At 43.6% G+C, this 21,731-nt stretch overlaps 1 protein-coding gene across 2 annotated transcripts in view; it reads right to left on the reverse strand.

Annotated features, from left to right (window-relative positions):
• Window positions 1–21,731, reverse strand: part of SCHIP1 (schwannomin interacting protein 1) — a 1,820,134-nt gene that overhangs the window by 375,592 nt on the left and 1,422,811 nt on the right. The window contains exon 1 of one of the 2 annotated variants that reach the window (XM_086944211.1): window positions 13,645–13,780. The exons of the other annotated variant lie outside the window; for it this stretch is intronic. Within the exon in view, the coding sequence (XP_086800337.1) occupies window positions 13,645–13,650 (6 nt within the window). The 5' untranslated portion in view covers window positions 13,651–13,780. Of the gene's footprint in view, window positions 1–13,644; window positions 13,781–21,731 lie in introns of those variants that run through there. 2 annotated transcript variants of the gene reach the window in all.

Below are 21,731 nucleotides of genomic sequence, written 5' to 3' on the forward strand. Positions count from 1 at the left end.
CTTATGCAACTAACACCATTGACAAAGTCTATAGTCCTGACTTGTAGGTATGATGTCACTTGTTGTATCATATGCCTGGATGCCATGACAGAAATGGAAAAATACAAGTTGGGCGGCACACTATGCTAAGCACAGATTTTTGGCTTAGGTGTTTAAGCCACGCCCTTAATTACATTGGCCACGCCCCTTTGGGAGACCCCCCAGTTTTTTTAATCCCACTTAAAGCCCTGGGTTGCACTTTCTGCAAATGCCCGTTCAGCAGTAGAAAACCAGCACACACAGAGCACAGGGGTGCTGGAATAGTTTCATTGCGGGTGCAGTGGGGCATTGGTGGGTCCTGCTTAAGGAGGGGTACTAAGGTACAACATCCACCGTCATGAAGCAAGCTACAAAAGTCCCTTCGTGTGGTGGGTTGAGGAGGAGTCATCGTGGTCTCCATGGCATCCTGCAGATATATCTGCCTGGAGCCCCTGCCAACCACTTAAAGGAAATGCATGCCCAGTAGGGAACAGAGTCCCAGCAGCCATTTTTCTTCTCCATTGTTAGATAGGGTTTAATTTGTGTAATCACACTACACTAGGGTTTTACTACTCAGAGGAAGGATTTACAGCCCACCTCAGTGGAACATGACATTAGCGCTGGGACGCCCCGTTGCTGGGGCAGCCATGCGCTATTAACATAACATAACATAACATAACATAACATAACATAACATAACATAACATAACAACATCTGGGGGATCTAACATAGGCCCAGAAATGGAGATGCTATGCTAGATGTTCAGGGTACACAAAGCTGGGTGGCTAGTCTTGTGTTAGATTCTAGCATTTTTTTGGGGATAGGTTAGGGAACGTGATGGTGATTAATCCAGTAGGTGAGTGCAGCTGGCTTCATTTGGAAACAGCTAGAAACGGGGCAGTTTCTTTATGAAAGATTTACGGACGGCATTTAAATGGAGGCTTTAACAGGCTGCCACAGCACATAGAACGATAAAAGGCTGGATTTGATATATGGGTTACTTGGTGAGGCACATGTGAATCTCTTTGGGCACATTGGGTGACGATAGTCCCATTTTTATTTTATTAGATTTTTTCCAAGCGTGAATAGTTGCTTTTTAATTAGCAAGGGTTCTATGCAGGAGCCTCGTGTATTTTATGTTTACAGATTTGGTGTTTGAATCATTGGATTTATTTTATAGTGTTAGGCTCACACCAGGATGCTAACACACACACTTTTTTGTATATTATAGAAATTATGCTGGTTAGTGTCATGAATGAGGGATTCTGGGTAAAGTAGTTTGCAGTTTTTTATGTTCACTCCAGTTATTGTGTATTACAAGGAATGATGGTATTAGGTATGCATGTTGTTTGAGTATGGATAGTACTGATGGGTGGTTTTTTTTTAACCATTTAAAATCATATTTACCCCTGAGGAAGGGAATTATCCCGAAATGCCCTGGGTATCAAGTAAAGAGGAAGCATCATGAGGAATATTGCACCCTCTAGTGCCGCCAAGAAAAAGCCTTAAGAGGCACTTGTGAAAATATTGTCAGAAATATGAATGAAAATGGAATGATGGAACATGAAAAATTATTGGATTAAATATGGAATACTATTGGAACAAAAATACAATACAAGGGTGACATTTTGGATACATTATTTGCTTTGCAGCTTGTTGGGGGACCTGGCGAGGCTCCTTTTTGTGACAGATGTTCAGGGTAGCCACATAAGATATACAAATAATTGATCTACCTAAAGCTTTTTTAGATAATGGTTTCTTATTCTGAAAAGATGACACATTTCCACTCCTTGAGATTTGGTGGACACTCCTACATTAGACGATTTGCTAGCTAGTGGAGAGCAGGTAGATGTTGCAGCCTGGAGGTATGTGTTGGGGAGAAGAGTTGGCCTAACGGTTAGGGCAGTCGACTAATCTGGGAACTGGGTTCGAGTCTCGGCAATGACGCTGAACATCCTGAGATTCTGGGCAAATCTCTTAATCTACCTATGACTAAAAAAAATGAATGTGTCCTCATGTAACGCAACTGGTGCTACGTAAAGAGCTCTGATACCTGATACCTTCGGGTCAAGTTCGCGCTACAAAAAACTTCGTAAAAGAAAATAAAAATGATAAGCAATGGAACCCACACTTAGAATACATGCACTTTAGATGCATGTGTTACCACAATTATTACAGGAGAAACTTAAAAAAGGGCCTACTTTCATTTAGTGTGTGACACTGTGTAGCATCTATACAACTCCATAAGAACTTACCATGGGAAATACAATGAACTAATGCTTAAACTAGGATGTAATAGAAGCCTTTGTTTTAAAATTACATATTGCTCTATATTAAACACTCCAAAGCTAAGCACATTATCTGTCTCCAGAACGCTGGAAGCTACCTTGTAATATTCCAACCAGTTACTATTACGTCATGTCTCCTCTGTGCTGATAACATTTCAGTTTTAGGTATTTAAATATATTAATATGCAAACCTACATATGCTCTGAGTGACAGTGTCACGGATACAAACCAGAAGATCTGTACGTATATTTTTTCTTATTATGGTACATTCATTAACAATAGATTTTAGTAACATATCATTGTATGTATCCATGGTATTTCCTGGGCCGCCAAATAATAAAATCAAAATCCCCAGCGCCATAAAAATTGCCCATCAACGTTACTACACCACCAAGTATGCCCATCATAATTATTGCCAGTAAATATATTCTTCTAGACTCCAGTGAAGCATAAATCGACCATCAGAATGAGTTTGTTCTTCTTCTGATGTTAGAATTTCAACCACCGTGTCAAGGGAGTTAACTAGCTCTGATGGTGGACTAGTCACTGCATAATATGTCACACAAAAGGTAATGAGAGGAATGTTTGCAAATAGTCTAAACCACAGGCAATCACTCTGGCTAGCATTCCATTCCATTGCGTTTGACCCGTCTGCCACAGTAGATAGAGACATCTCTTATGCATATCAGGACCTAGTCTGCTCCTCATTGGAACTGCCAGGGCTTTAAGTGGGGGCAGCACTGGCAGTTCTAAAAAGCAGGTGCTGAGACGGGTCTCTATCGGGCTCTTCATTTTTGCCCTCAACATCAGGATGAAAAAAAAGTCTTAAATGTGCAGCAGTATCACAGTTCACTGCCTTTAATATAACTTCAAAGAGACTTGTTATAGTTCTTTCACAGTCTTATCATTTCAGAATTGAAGCATTTTGAATATTCCATACAACGAAGCCATAGTTGCTGCTTATTTATCTCATGCAACTAACAACTATTGACAAAGCAATACTCCTGGCTTGTTGTAGGTGTAATGTTACTTGTTGTATTATATATCTTGATGCTATGACAGAAGCAGCAAAATGCCAGTCAGGTGGCATACTGTGCTAAGCACAGATTTTCAGTTTACGTGTTTTAAGCCATGCCCTGATTACATTGGCCACGCCCCTTTGAAAGACCCCCAGTTTTTTCATCCCACTTAAAGCCCTGGGATCAGCCCATACTGAACTGCCAAGCATATTTTTTTATTTTTTATTTATGTTCCGATCTGGATAGTCTCCACACCTTCTGTGTGCGTTTGCTGCGTTAACAGTGCCAGTGGTCATGCCATCAAACTTCCACCGCCAACACATTCCCTAACTGCAGCTATTGGAGCAGTTGAAACACCCTTCAAAGTACTTGCATCCTCCAAGGGACTCAACAGAACAGTTTTCCATTGAATCCCATCAAATGACACTAACAGGTATGTCCGGCAGAATTACACTGATAGGGGTGGTATAAGCCTATTATTGTGCAATGAATCACGCTTATTGAAATGAATGCCCTCTTTTGTTCATTAGAATTCCTCTACTATCAAATAAGTCTATACACATTTGTATACCCCTTCACTGCCCATCACAATTCCTTATTACCAAATATATCCATGAACACAATGTGTCCCAGATTCTATGTGACTGCTTACAGGTCACCTTGTTGTCTGTTGTTGGTGCCAGCCGTGTAGTAGGGCATAAGGGCATTTTACTGATTACTGGTTAACGCTTTATCAGGTGCGCATTACAAACTAAAACTCCTCATTCTTGAGATATGAACTCCAGTTTTAAAAGATGTGGTAGGACTTGTTGGTACTAAACAGCCTGTGTCTAGAGTCCTTTTACACTTGCCATATCCCAGCACCTACTTCATGAAACATGCACTAGAATACTGTATATTTTTTATCCAAATTCCTGTATAAGTTCACACCATTCAAACAAAGGTTCTAGCCGCTGTGACCATCTGAAACTCTTCGCCACTAAATATGCCTGTTGAAGTGACTCCCATTAAAATTTCTCTTGGTTGAGTCTAAAATTCTTCGGAAAACTATTGTTGGTAGTGGGTTTTCAACTGCTGTAGTGGAAAAATGGAACTCTATGTCATTACGCCCACACCATGAGTTACATCTAACAAAGTTTCATAAACTAAAAGTACTTGGCTGGTTCCATGTGTTAGAAGCTAGTTAGGTCTTTCTATATGTCTTGTTTTTTCATAGCGGGCTGTGCCTTTCTGCAGATATTTTTCTTGATTTTATCAATGCGGAGGTGCCCTAGTTTGGTGGCAGTGCCCATTCATATTTTTTGAGAGAATGTATATTGATAATCGCTGCCACCAGAATCACCCTAGCAGACAAAATGCATCCATGAGATGGAGAATATGTCCATAGGACATGGACCTCGCTTTAGTAGCCTTCGCAGTGCCCTTCCCCTGATCCCTTGGCAGCAAGGAGGAGGCTGTTCAGAGGCTAAGGGCAATCCTGTGATCTCAGTAGTGACCAAAGGGCGCGTGATGTCACATAGGGTAAAGAAAGTGTACCCCTGTTCGGTAATACATGCAGAACCAATAAACCTCAATACTGTTTCTGTATGACAGTAGAGGAAACACCCGTCAGTGCACTAATATTCATGGAAAAGTTTGAATAAAGATCAGTAGATTTTCAACCAGAACAGACATAGTGAGAAAAATGTGGTGATAGACTTTTGCAAACACATTCCATTAATTGTATCTTTGGATTCATTGAAAATGGGAAGGGTATGCCCAGACGTGGGTCCCGTGCTCTCCATGCCACTGGATTCAAGCTAGCTTGGCTGATGAGGGGTGATACCCCGTAACAAGTCCCACAATGCTTGTTTCCAGTCCAAGAAGGACCTGGCCTGACAGTTTGGGCTGGACTGTTCCCATAGGCAGCAGGGCCACGACTGATTTGCATATGGCTGGGTCCAAACTGGAATGGCATGGTGTGCAAAAAAAACTATGGATTTAGGCCCAGATCTCTGTGCAATGTTACAATTTTCACGTTTTCCGAACACCCCTCATGCAGAGGATGGATTGGCGATTTCAACACTAATAAATTTGTTGCCAAAATGGAGTGGGTGGTAAATTCGAAGTTTCAGATGGTGGGTGGGGAAATGTGCACAACTGGGGTAGAGGGAGGCTGACCAAAGGAAAAGCGTGGCAGGGTGTGCCAATGAGTGTGAAGTCTGATGTTTGTGGTGGAAAAATCCATTGACAATAAAGGGGGGGTTACAATTTTCTGCGATGGTGTGTACGCATTACAGAGCATGCTGGAAAGGCGAAAATGCCATTGAGGAAGGCGACGCCCTAAATAGGCTTAGTTGAGAGGTCTAACGGGACTACTTTACAGGGAGCCCCTAGAAAACAGCAGAGGAAGGAGCACAAAGTCCGATTAAAAAGAGACAGGAAGCCCGTGGTTCTTTCTGCCACAAAACAGAGTGATGTCGATGAAAGTGGAAGAAGGACAATTAGGGCCGCAGCCATGCACAGTATTAAACAAGCTTCCACGTGAAGGAAGGCCACTGCCAAAAATGGCTTCTCCGATCAAGGAAATGGCACCTGAAAAAATGGGACACAGTTTTTTCAAAATCGCTTTTTGCATTTGCCGTTTCCTGCTTCTGTGACTGCGCACAGAAATCCCTGATTGCTATGCACGTTTGTCTATTTCTGGTGGCAGGGGCAGCACAGTCTGGCAACCCTAAAATAACACGGACAGCTGTGCCCTCTCGAGCTCTATGTACATCATTAGGTTTCAGAGCTGCTGAACGGGAGATTTGCTACCCTCAAAAATAGACCCCTATCCGCCGGGAAACCTCGGAGGGTGTTTTACAAGCCATGTCTGCCGCCTCCCCCACACATGATGCGTTTGTGGCCTGAAAACGGGCCCCTACATGTAATCTATTCTTGTTCCACGTCTTTTTCATGCCCCCAGCATCGCTGCCAATGATGTACCAGCTGGCATCAGCAGCTATCAATATCATTACCCACTCTCCGCTGTGGCATGCAAATGAGAGCAGATCTGTAACGAGGAGGCGGGGCTAAGCCGCGCGCTAATAACCTCCTTCAGTAAGTTGACACAACACCCTTCTCGAGCATAATGCAGTTCTTTGACTGACTGACAAAGCGGAAGTCACGCAGGAACAGAGAGCAAAACCAGATAGATGATTGGTTGTGAGATGCTTGTAACAACTCCAAATAGATCCCCTTCCGATGCTACGGGCGACTTATATTACACGTTCCTGACGTTTTATCGTAGGGTCATAGGATGCAGAGGCCTCTCTGTGGGTTTGTATGTTTGTGTGTGTGTGTGTGTGTATATATAAATATATGTGTGTCAGGGCACAAGTCGTAAAAAAAGAAGAGGGGGGACGCTGTCACCAGAAGTGACGTCACAACATGAAGTGACGTCACGAAAGGTGCTGAGCTCCTCGTCCCAGAGAGGCCAAAGAGTGAAGTCCAGCTGTTTGGCAGGGGAGACAGTGTCCCCCCGGTAAAATAAGTGGGGGAACGCCGTCCACCTGCGTGGTACCCCGACTCGAGCCTTGATGTGTGTGTGTGTCCCACCACTCAATATTTCTCTCAAATTCAATTTGCAAATAAACCACCAAACAAACACCACATTTGCTACTATTGAAGTTGCCATTTTGATTTGTAAGTGGCATATGCGGTCTATTCACAAAAGCATTTAAGAGCATAATTATATATGCACTCATTCAACCCTTCATCCAAAAACGAAATCATCCAACCTACACAATACCAGTCAATGTGCTCAATCACGTATGCATTCACCCATCTATGCACTCATTGTTCCTCCCACCTGTGGATCCTTGTCATTACATTCACCCACTCAGCCATCTACCCAACCACAGACCTACAAAGCAGTCATTTTATGAAATCCATCTTCCATTTATAAAACATATACTTCTCTTTGCTTGGCCAGTGCTTGTTTAACATTATTGGTGTTCATTATTCCTTGAACTTTTCAGCTTAGATAGTTCTGGGGTTCATATCCCATGGCAACCCTGCAATGTGCCTGCCTGTTGCTAAGCTTTGCTCCACCATCGTGAAGAACGTGGCTCCCTAACAGTAAAGGCATCTGGTATTACATTTGCATTCACTTGCCTGTGTATTTTATTATATATTATATTATATGTTAAGGTTTAACATGAGTTTTGATTCAGGAAAGTTGTGTAGAATTCAATGTGAAAATTAATTATACAAGGCTTTTATTCTTACTTTAAATGTACTTTTAGCTATTAACTATCTGTCCTCCACTTGACATAAAAGAATATTGACATATGTGAGAAGCCCACTCCAGGGTCCATTTCACACCTATTATATGGTCAAAGATGCCACCATGAGTGTGTGGTGCTCTTTGCTTTAATGCCCTTAAGAAATCATGGGACTGTCTTAGCTCTTCATACATTATAATTTTATAAATGACCTCCCCACCAGGGATAAGAATATGTTCTATGCACCACAACGTTTTGACAACGTAATATAGACCTTATATATCAAAGATTTGAGTCGCGCTTTCACCAAGCAACAGGGCGCAAAAGCGACTTAACTGTTAAGATACATTTATTAACACCTTCAGCGCGGCTCGAATTTTCGCGCTGTGCTGAAGGTTCTAAGAAACGGCCGTGGCGGTGACGGAACGGTTCCGTCATAAGCACAGCCCAACTGGCGCTTGTGACGGAACCGTTCCGTCACAAGCATCGAAGGGGTTAAGCCATGCAAAGCCACCTTTGCGTGGCCCTGGGTGGCTGGATAAATCTAGAGTAACGCAACTCCACGCAAATCACTCCTTTGCGTTACTCTGCCCCAGGGAAGCGTTCCATGAGTGGAGCGTGGGTCTTGCCGCCCATCCACCCATGAATTTTGCTGCATATCCAGTTTACCATTACTGGTATACCTGGGAATGCATCAAAATGCTACACCATTCCAGGTGAGGAGTAACGAGCAGAAATATCATTATTTCTTTGAATTTTTTGCTCTTTCTATGTGTGCTGCAGTTTGCCGCCCACTAAAAGAGGAAATACATCGGGGGATTGTTTTGTGCAAGAAGGTGTCCCTTCCTGCACAAAAACAATCCTGCTTACAATGCATGCATGGTGCATGGGTGCCTGTATTGGCACTAGGCAGCACATTGTGCGCCAGTGCAAAGAAAAGGCAGGAATGTATAATGGTAAATATGGAACATTCTTGCCCTTTCCCAATCACGCAGGGCAACAAGGTGGCTTGTTGTGCTGCGCTGCGTGATTTTTTGATAAATGTGCCCCTTTATGTTTGAAATGCAGGCAATGCAAGCCCATCCAAATTGTCTTTCTCTAGCTCTTTAACTAAAACTACCATCCAATGCTAATGTTTTGCCTGTGATATATCATTAATAATTGAACCTTTACTGTCTAATGGTTTCCTGCTGGTAAAATGTTAGCGAAATACAGACTTTGGCACGATTGCGACTCATTTTTGTTTACATATTACTTGAAAATGCCAATAAGACGCTCTCCCAGCTGATCACAAAGCAGCTGTTGGAGACACCTTACTTACAATTGTACATTGAGTAGGCCAGCATCAGCTGTGATGCTGATAAGAATTAGTCTTGGAAACTGTGGACTTGTGCTGAAGCTCTGTGTTTGGAGAACCTTTAGATGGTTTGCTCGAGGCCATGTGGGCAGGTAAAACCTTGAAAAAGAACAACAGTGAACTTAACCTTGTTGTCCCTTCATTAACTAGGCTTTAGTGTGAAGTTGAGCTGGTAACAGCTCAAACGTATTCTCTAACACATGTTAACCTCATAACGGCTATGGAACGTCCAGCTCCAGTGCTGGACGTTCCATTGCAGCTATGAGGTTCGAACGTTCAACGGCCGACGGCAGCACTCCTGAGGTAGTGATGCCGTCGGCCGCCGAACGTTCGAAGCACTTAAGAGGTTAAGATGATGTAACTCGAGTTACAGTTAACTGGGAATATTTTGGCATTCCTGTGGCAGGACACTATTATGGTTAAAGGGTTTGACACTTTACACATAGTTCCTGTCACATTCTCTTAGGTTCCAACCGGCTGGTGGAGACCTGTAAGGTTTTAATCACAAGCCACTCCCTGAATAAGAAGCCCTTAATACTTGCAGACATACTAGTGAATCTGCATTTTAGTAAGCTTCACTCGTGAATCCACACAGTTAAATGATTATTCTGTTGCGTAACACACACCTGATCAAGCTCTTTAAATGAACCCATAGGCTGCCCATCCCCCTCCTGTCCTGAAGAAGACCCAACTTGACACACTTTAAGTTTTGCGCAACTTACGGGGTCGAAACATCGACATACCACATATGTCTGCACAAGGCTCACAATCACAGTTTAACTTATCAATGGATCCTGTAGCATATGTGCAAAAATCATAAGGACAAACAGAAACTCTTTTCCCCTTCTTGATTGCACGTTTATTTTTTTGTATATAATGTACTGTCAACATCACCAATCACCACATGTCACTTTTTCACCACAGTCACCTAATTCTTTATGCAATTGAATTTGTAAATTGCGGCAGCCATGAATATTTGATACTTATTTCTAAATACATTATGGAATTCTAACCTTGTTGTGTGTTATGTTATGTTACTCTTTTTTCTCAAATCATTGGTATGTGTTACAAGTAAGATTTATGCTCCTTAAGTATTCGAAAGCAATTGAAATCCCGACAGAACCAATTGTTTTTTTCTACCTGTTTAAATTGTGGAATTCACAAACTTCAGACCATGTATTTTACAGGCATAAAGTTTTGCACAGTTTTATTTTCCTGTGGAAGACTCAGGGAGACATTTTAAGGATATGTGCACCCTGGGCTAAGCATAATTTGGAGGGCCTGTTTGGAGCATCTTTGAATTTATGATCCAATTTCAGATGCTTCATGCCCTCCGAGGCCAGGTCACTGGCATTGCACAGACAGACTGGTCCAAATTCTAAATCTGTTTTCAACTCAAATTAAGGAACAGTGATGTGTGTTTTCACTATTGTAATATAGCAGCAACTCCTTGACATTATTGCAGATAATCACTGTGGCCCACAACCAATTTCTCATGAAAGAAACATTGTTTTATGGATGTTGCATGGTGCTGAAAAACATAAACACAACATTTCTCTGCAAAATGTCTGAAATAGACTGCCACATATTTCTTTACAGGAAAATGCTATTTAAAACAATCTATGTTTAAAAATCATTTAAATTCATCGGGCGGTGTGAAGGACAAAGCTGTATATATATAAGGGAGGCCCCTGGCAGGCTGGGGCTCTGGGCCAGAGCCCATTTTGCCCATGCCTTAGTTAAAACGTCTCCGAGAGGATTACTTTCAGCAGAAAATGTTTTGTGGGTGTCTGGTTAAAGAAGAAAATGCCTTGGAGATGTTTTTCCTCATGTCAGTCCCACTGTTATTGTCCTGTGTGATTTTTTTAATGTGAGGTATGCACTTGCTTCAGAATTCCGCACAATTTTACCTAATTTTTCTTGAATATTTGAGGAAATTGTGTGAAAAATACATCTTTGCACATTTTTACCCTTTAATAATACATCTTATGAATGACTTATACATAAAATGAGGTTACTCTCTAAAAGTGATGGAGTTTCCAACATCAGCGTGCACAAGACTGTATCTCCTGAAGCTTATTCTACCAATCATGAACAGGACAGGAGCAGTGAAAATGTACCAAGAAAAACATTGTCAATTTCTCGGTACTTGTCTCTGATGGGCTCCAATCCAGTGATCACACTTCTGCTCATGTTTCTATTCAGACTTCCCTGACTGCTGTAAATGTGTCTGTCAACTATTCATACTGGCCTGTATTCTGAGGGAACTTGAGGAAACTGCAACCAACCTTGAACAAGATACCCGCTGAGTCTATCGACCAGAGACCCCTGAGTATTCCAAATAGTATCAAAATACTGAATAGCATTTATTAAGAATGATTGCATCTTAAACAGTGCAAGATACAGTAAGAAAGAAGTGTCATGGTCTGTTTCCTCTTTGCATGTACATATGGGTATTTGAAGAGCACAAACCTAGCGCGAAAGCAAGAGAGCGTTGAACAAGGGTGTTATAGCCCTGCGGTCCAATCTTGGCTCACTTACAATAAGGCCGGATGTAGTGAAAGCGGCTACCTATTGTGTCACAATGTGGCATTTTCTACAGCGATGGGTCTTCAGGTACTTCCCCATAGTGGAGTATGTTTGGGGTAGATCGGAGGTTGACTGGGGTTTTCTTACAAGTCTTTGGGGTGTATTTATGGATGATCTGTCTTCGTTTCTTTCATGATTGTGCATTTGTAGGTCTAGTTTACAGACAGGCTTAGCTGCCTGTAATCTGGTTTGTTATTCCTAACCTCTAACATCTACTTAAAGTGGGCTTTGGGTTAACCCCTTGCTCGCGACTGGAAGGTTGTTGTGTCTATCTCAATCGTCTCATCTTGATTCAATGGCTTTCCTCCTTTTTCATGTTTATTCTGCTCAGGAGCATTTCACTCTAAACAGCGTTCTGAGTAGATGACTTGTATCCTTCCTCTGCTGACATTGCTTGCATTCAGGAAACTACTTTTTTGGGTTGCCTTAAGCAATCTATGGGAGGGGTGTGTTTTCCAGCTCGTTCCCTTGTGTGCTGCTTCCTATTCTTTCCCCCACTCTCTTCCTTTAAGTTTCATCTTCTCCTCCCCCAGCTGACTCATTGTGTTCTCCACACTCACCATCTTGCTAATTAAAAATATATATGTACCCTGCCCCCTCTTCTCTAATGCTTCCCTACAGCTCCCCATTAGCACCCTCTTTTCACACACGTTACATTTAATGTATGCACATACCTCTGCATATAGATAATATTTACATGATGACAATACATATAAAAAAGTAATTTGATTTAATTACATCAATCTTGTATCACTTTACATTGCAAAGATACACGTCACTCCCTATGTTTAATCACCAGGAACCTATATAATGTAAATATGTTTCGAACATCAATCATTGCTGGCAGCATATGTAAGGGTAAAATAGTTTCAAAGAACATATAATGTTAGAATAAAGCAGTTTGTCTCCATTGAGACCCCACTGGAGACAGAGGGATGGACAGAGACAGGGAGATGCTGATGTCTCGTCGTGTGCACAAGATGGGGCCATTAGCTTCAGTATAGAGTCCCCTGCAAGCAACCAGCTGCTTACAGTAATGACCACAGCATGTTAATTACAGGAAGTAATAAAATGATGGCAGGTACCTTCTGCTTTAAATGCACATATATAAATAATGTCTCGCACAGACATATACGCACACATACACTCACACACAAAGGCACATATAGAGCCAATAAACCACTCAGAAACATGGGTAGGCAAATGTATACACAAACACATGTATCCATACTTAAAACCATTTACACACACGTCTATATTAAAAATATACACAAACACATTGCCACACATTTCCATACACACGTGCACGTACCTACATGAATACCATACCCACACCCACACATATACTACACGCGTACATACAAACTCAAAGATAGACATACATACGTGCCTTAAAACACACACCCTCAAGTACACACATGTACAAATATACAATAACACAAACAGAAACAGAGGTACCCATGCACACTTGTATACCAACTCATGTATGCACACACATGTTTGCCCACAAACACCCACACTCACAAACACACACAAACAGACCCACACATAGATAGAAACTGACATTTACACAGACGTTAAACCCCACAAACACAAGTAAAACCAGGCACGTGCACACTCTTGGTACACAGAAACAGGTGCATTCGTACACATTTATAGATGCAGACACTCACAGATCAAAAGGCACACGCACACACGAATAGCCACAGATGTAACCGCACACTCACTGGCATGCACGTGCAAGCACGGCAGGTGTGTACAGGGCACAAGTGCAATCTCTGTCTACCTGCACCTCTCTGCACACGGGAGGCTTGCCAAACACTTCCAGTACAGCATGGCTACCTAAGACGCAAGCCTCGCCGGCTCATTCACAAACACATCCACGCTGAACCCTAAACTCAGCGCGTCCTGTCATCTGCATCACCCCAGCTGTCACTCTGCCCTGTGCTACGCTTCCAGATACCATATCCGCGTTAACCCCCACACCGCCGGGCAGCGGACCTTTTCACACGCCTAGCTGGACAAGACATTTCCTCAGCACTGTCTGTCTGTCCTCCTCCTCGCAGGGCACCATGGCCATATGAGGGCGCAAGCAAAACACAGCCCTCTCCCCCGAAGTACTCACGTTCATCTTTTTATCCGAAGCGGTGCACTTTCAAGCCATTTTTATAAGCAGGTCCAGTCAGAGGTGGTGAGTGGGGCAGGGACACGCAGCACCCCCGGTGCCTCTCATCCTCCGCCTCGGAGCCCACACCGCGCGCCCGGACGTGGCTGTCGAGTTCAGAAATAGACTTTCATTCGCTTGGCATCAAACATTCCGGCTTAACTCTCCCGAGCAGCTGGAGGGCTCCGCTCTCGTCGAATGAAATGTGCCGCCGGTGGGCGTGTGGGGGCGCTCCGCCCCTAGCCCGGCTAGACGAGAGCTCCGCGCTGAACTTGCCCGCCTCGCCTTCCTCTGCTGAAGAGCTCCCACAGCCCCGGGAGCCGGGCTCTCCCAAACCCTGCCTCCCTTCCCTCATTCATCGACCTTGCAGGGGCAGAATGTGTGTCTCATTTGAATTATTCATGGCGCTTTCTGCTCTGCACACATTTTAAGTCATTAATACAGCATTATTTGATATTATTTCGGAAGTGCTCCCTATATGTACGCCATATGTGCGCCTAAACGATCGTCTTAAAGACATTGCATATCTGCAAACACGCTCGAAGTGCTTGCATTTTATCTTTGCCTGTCCACAAAAATCGCACCCAGATAATAACGGCAAACTGCATTGAGAAGCAAAATTTGCAGACCTATTTTCATATTTTTTACTGTGGATGACACGTGTGTAACGATTACATATTGGGTGTGGGAGAAGGAACACGGCAAAGGCTTGTTTATTTAATAATGCCCTGAAATTGTATACAGCAAAGGCTTGTTTATTTAATTTTGCCCTGAAATAAAATGTCTTCCGTGACTGTGGCAATTTTAGAACTAAATACGGGTGGGACACAAGCCGTACTTTTTTTTTTGTAGCTGCCACGTTTTATCATTTTTTTAAAAAGTATTGGCAATAGATTCTAAAACACAGGCAACTATATGTTTGATCTTGTGTAGTGTCTGTCCGTTCACTTTTTAAAAAAATATTTAAGAGCGAGAGATACACAAGCAGGCACGGGTTTGCGAGAAACACAGAATACATTTCTCAAGTTCCACTGTCTACTGTACTCGGCTGTTCCTCGCGCCGGCGCCTGCATGTGAATGGAATTGCCTGGTGACTGACACGCTGGTCCCAGGCTGCTTAAGCCCAACCTCTCTGCCTCCCGGAGAATAAAAGCGTCACCATGGCAACTGCATCCACATAATGCAAGTCTATTGGCCCCTGAAGTCCTTTAGGTGCCTCATCCCATATAGACGGCTCTTCTTAATTTAAAAACAGATCTGACAATTAGCGTGTGCGCAGGAGGCTAATGTCTCCTCCAGTCCCTGCTGATCTTGTTAAAGGACCAGTAGTGGCGCAACCTCCCCGCTCTCCCCGACGAGCTACGGGTATTTAGCCAGCAGGAAACTCCACCCCATGAAATCACAGTCAGAAATGGTAATCACCTAAATTAATTCATTTTGAACCTTGCTAGGAGGTTATTTATACGCCTAGACTGTCTGGCAGGAAGTTCAGCTTCCTGCCTGTCAAATATATTGGAAATACACCCACACAGAGGTGTGGCAAGATAACAGGGTATCATTAGTTTCAAACGCAGAGATGGAATTGTTTTCAAATCTCTGCTTCAAAATCCGGGTTCATTCGAAATGGACTCACTGCCCCTCATTTAGTGTAAGTCAGGAAGTGGTAAAAGCAGGTCAGCTGATTTCAGCGCATTGATATGAACTGTGCTATTTAACTGGTATTACCACATTGGAGTGTGGGATTACGCATCACAGCACAGGAAAGTCATATCTGTTAGTAAAATAAAAAAAAGTGGGTGCTAATTTAGATGCTTATATGATGTTTATCTGTTTTTTTTAATGTTATTTCAAAATTAACACTAAATTCGCCACTATATGGTAATTTCCGGTTGTAAAACAGTTATGGCATCATGTAATGACCACAACTTGTTTCTATTCAAAAAGCGTTTCTTATTTTGCCAATATCTTTGGCGTTGTTTGACGAATCTTCGGTAAAGTTTAAACAATAATGGGGCGGTGAGGTCAGCTCCTGTGTTCAGAGTTTTGGGGTGATTCATCAAGCAGGGGCCGAGAAAAAGGGGTGTCCCAAAACACATTTTCTCCGTGTTAATTTCCATAGGAAACTTTAGACATGGCTACGGTCCGAACTGCTGAACGGAATGACACCAAATTTGGCAAAAAGGTAGCACTTTGTTCAGAAAGCCCTCTTTTTGTTATATGGTGTAAATGTGTTCAGTAGTTCCTGAGAATAAACATTTCTCAGATATACAAATATCTCTGCAGAGGATCTGCAAACCCTTCCGATCTCGAGCCTGCAAACTGATTGGCTGTCAACAGTTGCAATCAGGAAGTGTTGGCAGCCATCTTGAACTGAGTCACAAGGAAAAAGGTAAAAAAAGGACTAAAAAAAGAAAAGGGGGCAGGGTAGAAACACCCTGACCGCCTAGGCCTAAAGCATTTTTGGTGGGATGTGTGCTGGGTGTTCGAATCCTGCGAAAATCAAAAAAACAAAACAAAGTGAGGTCTCCCACGCTTTGTTTCTTTTAAGCCCCCGGGTGGACCAGGTCCTGGGGGCAGTTCCAGACAATGATGCGGGGGCCCCCACATCCCCGGGGACCGCCACCTCCCTGGGGCTTTATTTTTGTTAAAAATGCTTGGAGAGGCTCCTGCCCCCCCACGCAGCCAGAGGACAGCACCCCGGCGCTATATGCATTAAATTAGGGGGGGGACACATGACACCCGCAGCCCCGGGAACTGCCACCTCCCTGAGGCTATGTTTAAAAAGCAAAATGTGGGGGGGTGGGCTTGAGCCCCCCCACACAGCACCGGGGACCACCACTTTCCCAGGGCTACTTCAAATGTGGAGGGGGTCCAAACGGCCCCCGCTCCAGGAGCACTCCATGGCTCTGGGGACCGCCACCCCACAGGGCCGGCTCCAGCAATGTCCTGGGGTGCCCACCCCAGAACATTGCAATTTGCAATAGCATGGCGAGAGCGCTGCTCCCGCCATGCCATAGCAGGCACTGCTTTACTTCATGGAAGCGAGAGCATGGAAAATGCTCTTGCTTCCATGAAGCGAAGCAGAATTGCTTTTGGGCAAAGGGAGCTAGCTGCATGTTAGCAGCTCCCTCTACCCAAAAGCAATCCCAGCTCCCGCAGGAGGCGGGGAGCCGGCAGGGAATGCGGGAGCCTTGAGGCTTCCCCTGTGGTCCCCAAGGACGTGGCTAAGCCCCAGGGAATGGGGCCCACTGGGCAAAAAAAGGCCTTGGAGGGGGGCCAATCAGCCCCCCCCTATTTAATAAAACAAAAACATGGCCAGGCCCTGGGGGATGTGGTCACCGGGGCTGAAATTGCCCTGTGGGGACACGCGGCCGCACTCCTTTAAAAAAAAAAAAAGAAAAAATTAGCCAAGCCCCGGGGCCGAAAATGGACTTGGGAGGGAGCCACTCAGTCCCCTCCCTTAAAAAAATAATCTGATGGGGTCCTTGTGGCTGAAATCGGCCTGGGGAGGGGGGCAGCAGAGCACTCCTAACAAAAAAAAGCAAAGGCTCAGCCCCGGGGATAGGGTCCCCGGTGCATGTATCGGCCTTGGGAGGGGGGACACGTGGGACCCCTCCCTTTCTAATTCATTATAAATTAAGAAATAGGTTGGGCCCCGGGGAGCCCCTCAAAAGCGCAAGGAAAGCCCCCTTTTGTAAATTAAAAAACAAATAGACGGCAACTTGCTGGAAGCCCCTCCTCCGTTCACCACTACTCTGCAAATACGTCTCCTGGTGCACTCTTGGCATGGGATGACGTCCCCATTGCTACTGAGGGTCCTTAGAGGCCAACACACCCACCAGGTACCTCCAGTAAACCCCACACAGTGGGATTGCTTAGAGGTGGTCCGAGGCCATGCCCTTTTTCACAACACTCTGCAAACGCACCTCTTGGAACACTGCTGGGTGGGCGATGAGGTCCCCTTGTGTCCTGAGGACTTCAGGACTAAAGTGAACTTCATTCCCCAAGCAGCTGTGAGACAGGAGGCGTGTTTGCAGAGTGGTGTAAAAAGGGGGCATGGCTGATGACCACCCCTCAGCAATCCAGCTGTGTGGGGCTTAGTGGAGGTAACAGGAGGGGTAGTTGGCCCCTAAGGATGTCTACCACTCTTGTTACCTCCAGTAAGTCCCACACAGTGGGATTGCTAAGAGGATTTCTGAGGCCACGCATCCCTTTCTCCACCACTCTGCAAATGTGCCTTCTGGTGCACAAATGGTTGAGGGATGACATCCACGTTACTTCCGCGGGGCCTTGGGGGCCAAGAAGCCCTCCTGGTAGCTCCTGTAAGTCCTACGCAGTGGAATTCCTGATCACTGGTTGAAATCCCAGCCCCTTTCTCCACCACTCTGCAAACATGACTGCTAGTTAAAAAGCCATAGAAATTCACTGAAAAAAACCCACAGGTTTCAGGAACATTATAGTTAGAAATTAGCATTTAGAAAACCTTAGAAATTTACTGAAAAAACACAGATTGCACGAACGTTATAGTTAGGCTGACATTTCACTTGTCTAAAACCAGAGTGCTCCTCAATGCACTGCTGATGGTGTCACATATTACATCACTCATGACATGGTCAATGACATCCCTGATGACATCTCAAATGGCAACACTGATGACATCATCCACATAATCTTCGATGCACCTACTCACACCCCAATATAACCTTTCATACACCCATTCCAAATTTCAGACTACCATTCTTGAAACCATTGACATACCAATAGCAGTACGTACATACTCATTCATGGATTCCTAAGTCAACATACACATCTACTCACTCTTACAGGCACTCATACAGCAAGTTACTCACCAATACAGCCACTGATGAATCTACTCATACACCCATACAGCCACTCATACACCCTCAGTCACCCATACAGCTACTCACAAACCTACTCACTTAAACAAACACTCAATCACACAGCCACTTACTCACCTATACAGAAACACACACACTCACTACTCATACAGATAATAACAAATACAATACTTACTCTCCTATACAGTTTCTGACACAAGCACACACTCACCAATACAGCCACTCTCACAATCACTCACTCACACATACAGTCACGTATATACTCCAACACTCAAATATACTGCCATTCACATATGCAGTTACTCACCCATGTACCACTGAGCCATCCATTCACTCACCGACACAGCCATACGCACACTCACTCACCCATACAGTCCCTCACAGACACACTCATGAACCCATACACCCAGGGATTCACCCACTCAAACATCCATGTAGGGAGTCATACACCCCCTCACCCACCCACACAGACACGCAGGCACCCATGCAGATACTCAGACAACTAATCCATAACCCATATAGACACTGCTTTTTGCACATTTTAAGAGTTCCATTTAATTTCCTTCTTAAACCACAAATGTGAAGCAATTCACCGGTCTTATCCATTTTATATATATATATATATATATATATATATATATATATATATATATATATATATATATATATATATATATATATATATATATATCTGGAACACTCCAAACTTTCTCATGCAAGTAAGGCACTGACTCCGTGAAAATAGTTGATTCCAAATAAGTTTATTCTCTCATTTAGGCTGCTTGACGCGTTTCGGCGGTAAGCACCCGCCTTGTTCACAACATCATGACAGACTGTGATTGTATTTATACCCCTTAGTCATTGCATTACATCATGCACGTTTAACTCCTGTTTCCATGCACATTTTAGCTTGTTTTTCACATTTCACACTCATGTCTAACCCAGTTCCCATGGTAATATGGGGCGTCGTCCTCTTTAGATTGACATAGACGAGTTACTTTCATTTTCCCAGTTAATTGATTACATCATCCACCCCCATGCGTGGTTTCGTTTCTATAGAAACCCTCCTGCAACATGAGCCCAGTGATTTCCTCATTCCTGCCTTGCCTATATATATATATATATATATATGTCTCCAAAACCTTTTTTGATAAAGGAGCCGGCACTCGTCATCGTGGGGTTTCACCTGTTTATTGTGTCAGTCACATCAGACACTGGAAGTAAAATCGGTACAAGAGGGACGCGTTTCGGCAGACACGCTGCCCTTCTCATCCTAAAATACGCCATATTGGTGCTTCTTTTTAAAGCTTCCACAACACTAACAATCAAAGATGCACTCACAATTGCAGTGATTGGGCAAACAAAGGCACGTGCCAAAATTACAATTTGTCAGTCCCTTCGCATGTATCCGTTACTAATAACACAAGGTCACATCAGTGTAAATCCGTTAGACACACAAGGTCTCAATGCTATGCAATACTACTTGGCTAAAAAACCTATGGCTTTTTATGAGCATAATAAAGTCATACTGGGTCTTATCCAGTGGTGTTTACACAACAACTTCTTCACCTTTGGGAAAGATATCTACAGACAACTTAGAGGAGTGGCGATGGGGGCCTGTTTCTCCCCCAGCTATGCGTGTTTACACGTCGGCTGGTGGGAGGAGCAGGTCCTCACTGCGTTGCACTCCACCATAATGAACAATCAAGTTGTCTGTTATCTGAGGTACATAGATAACATATTCATGGTGTGGAAAGGGTCTAAAAATGAGGCACTGTTGTTTATAGATGATATGAATAACAACTCTTTGAATTTAAAGTTTACTGCCAACATTGACCAATACAGGATGCAATTCCTAGATGTGGAGATTTATGTGGCTAATTCCAAACTTAATACCACACTCCATAGGAAGTCTACCGCTGGTAACATGACTTTACATGCTGCCAGTATGCACCCCAAACACACCATCATGGGAATACCTTATGGAGAGATTTTAAGGCTCAAAAGAATCTGCAGTTCCCCTTCCGATTACAAACAATGCCTAGATGAATTGCTAGTGCGATTAAAAGATAGGGGTTACTCTGATAAGATTCTAAAGAAAGCAGTTGAGAAATCTCAATCTAGATCTAGAGAGAGCCTATTTCCCACGTCCCAGTTAGAGTCAGAGGCCGATAATATTCCTGACACCCAAGAAGATGGTCCACGCATGATTACTGCTTTTAGTAGTGAGGACAGAAAATTAAAGGCAATCCTGAAAAAGAACTGGCCCATAGTGCTCAGTGACCATATCCTGAACACTAAGTTGCCGGCCAACCCTATCATCACCTTCAGACAAGCTAAAAGTATGGGGTCTGCTTTGGACAAAGCGGCCCCTGAATTGAAGTCCAAAACTCCTTGGTTGAAACCTTCTAGAGGTTTTTTCAAATGTTCCAGCTGCCGCGCGTGCAGGTTTGGCATCAATACTTTGCACTATTCTACTCCTTTTGATGCAGAGCCTAAAATGATTATGGGTAATTTCAACTGTAAGACAGACTTTGCCGTGTATGTCCTGACGTGTACCTGTGCATTACGATACGTTGGAAGCACCAAGCTACAGGTACACGTCAGGATCCTACAGCACTTACGCGCCATCTTGCATAGTGACCCTGCATACCCGGTGGCCCGTCATTTTAAAAGAGCACATAACAATGATTTATCTTGTTTGAAATACTATGTGATCGATGCCATACCACCCCTCAAAAGAGGAGGCGACAGGGAATCACTGCTAAGACAGCTGGAAACCAAGATGATCTTAGAACTCGACACATGTTGGCCTAATGGTTTGAACAATATTGATGAGATGCATCATTTTTTATAACACATTGTTCTTACACCATAATAGTTCTTACATCTTTCAGACCCGAGGCATTTAGTTTCCTCCCTCTTAGTTAGGTTCCCTATTTCGAGGTTGAGGTCGGGTCTTGTTTCTGTTGCACTCTCATGTATCCATCCTAAACGGTTTGGCAACTTAACACTAATATATAGGGGTTGAAGTATAACTACTTCGATTTGTATATATATATTTGTCGCTGTTGTTCTATATGATGTCATCCTTGTATTATTCCTTGATGTAGATTTGTGTAGATGGATATTTATATATTTTTATATTTGTATCTATGCACATTTCTATTTTTCTACACTGTTTTCTAC

This window comes from Lissotriton vulgaris, chromosome 11 (assembly GCF_964263255.1).
Source record: "Lissotriton vulgaris chromosome 11, aLisVul1.2, whole genome shotgun sequence".
NCBI lineage: Eukaryota > Metazoa > Chordata > Amphibia > Caudata > Salamandridae > Lissotriton > Lissotriton vulgaris.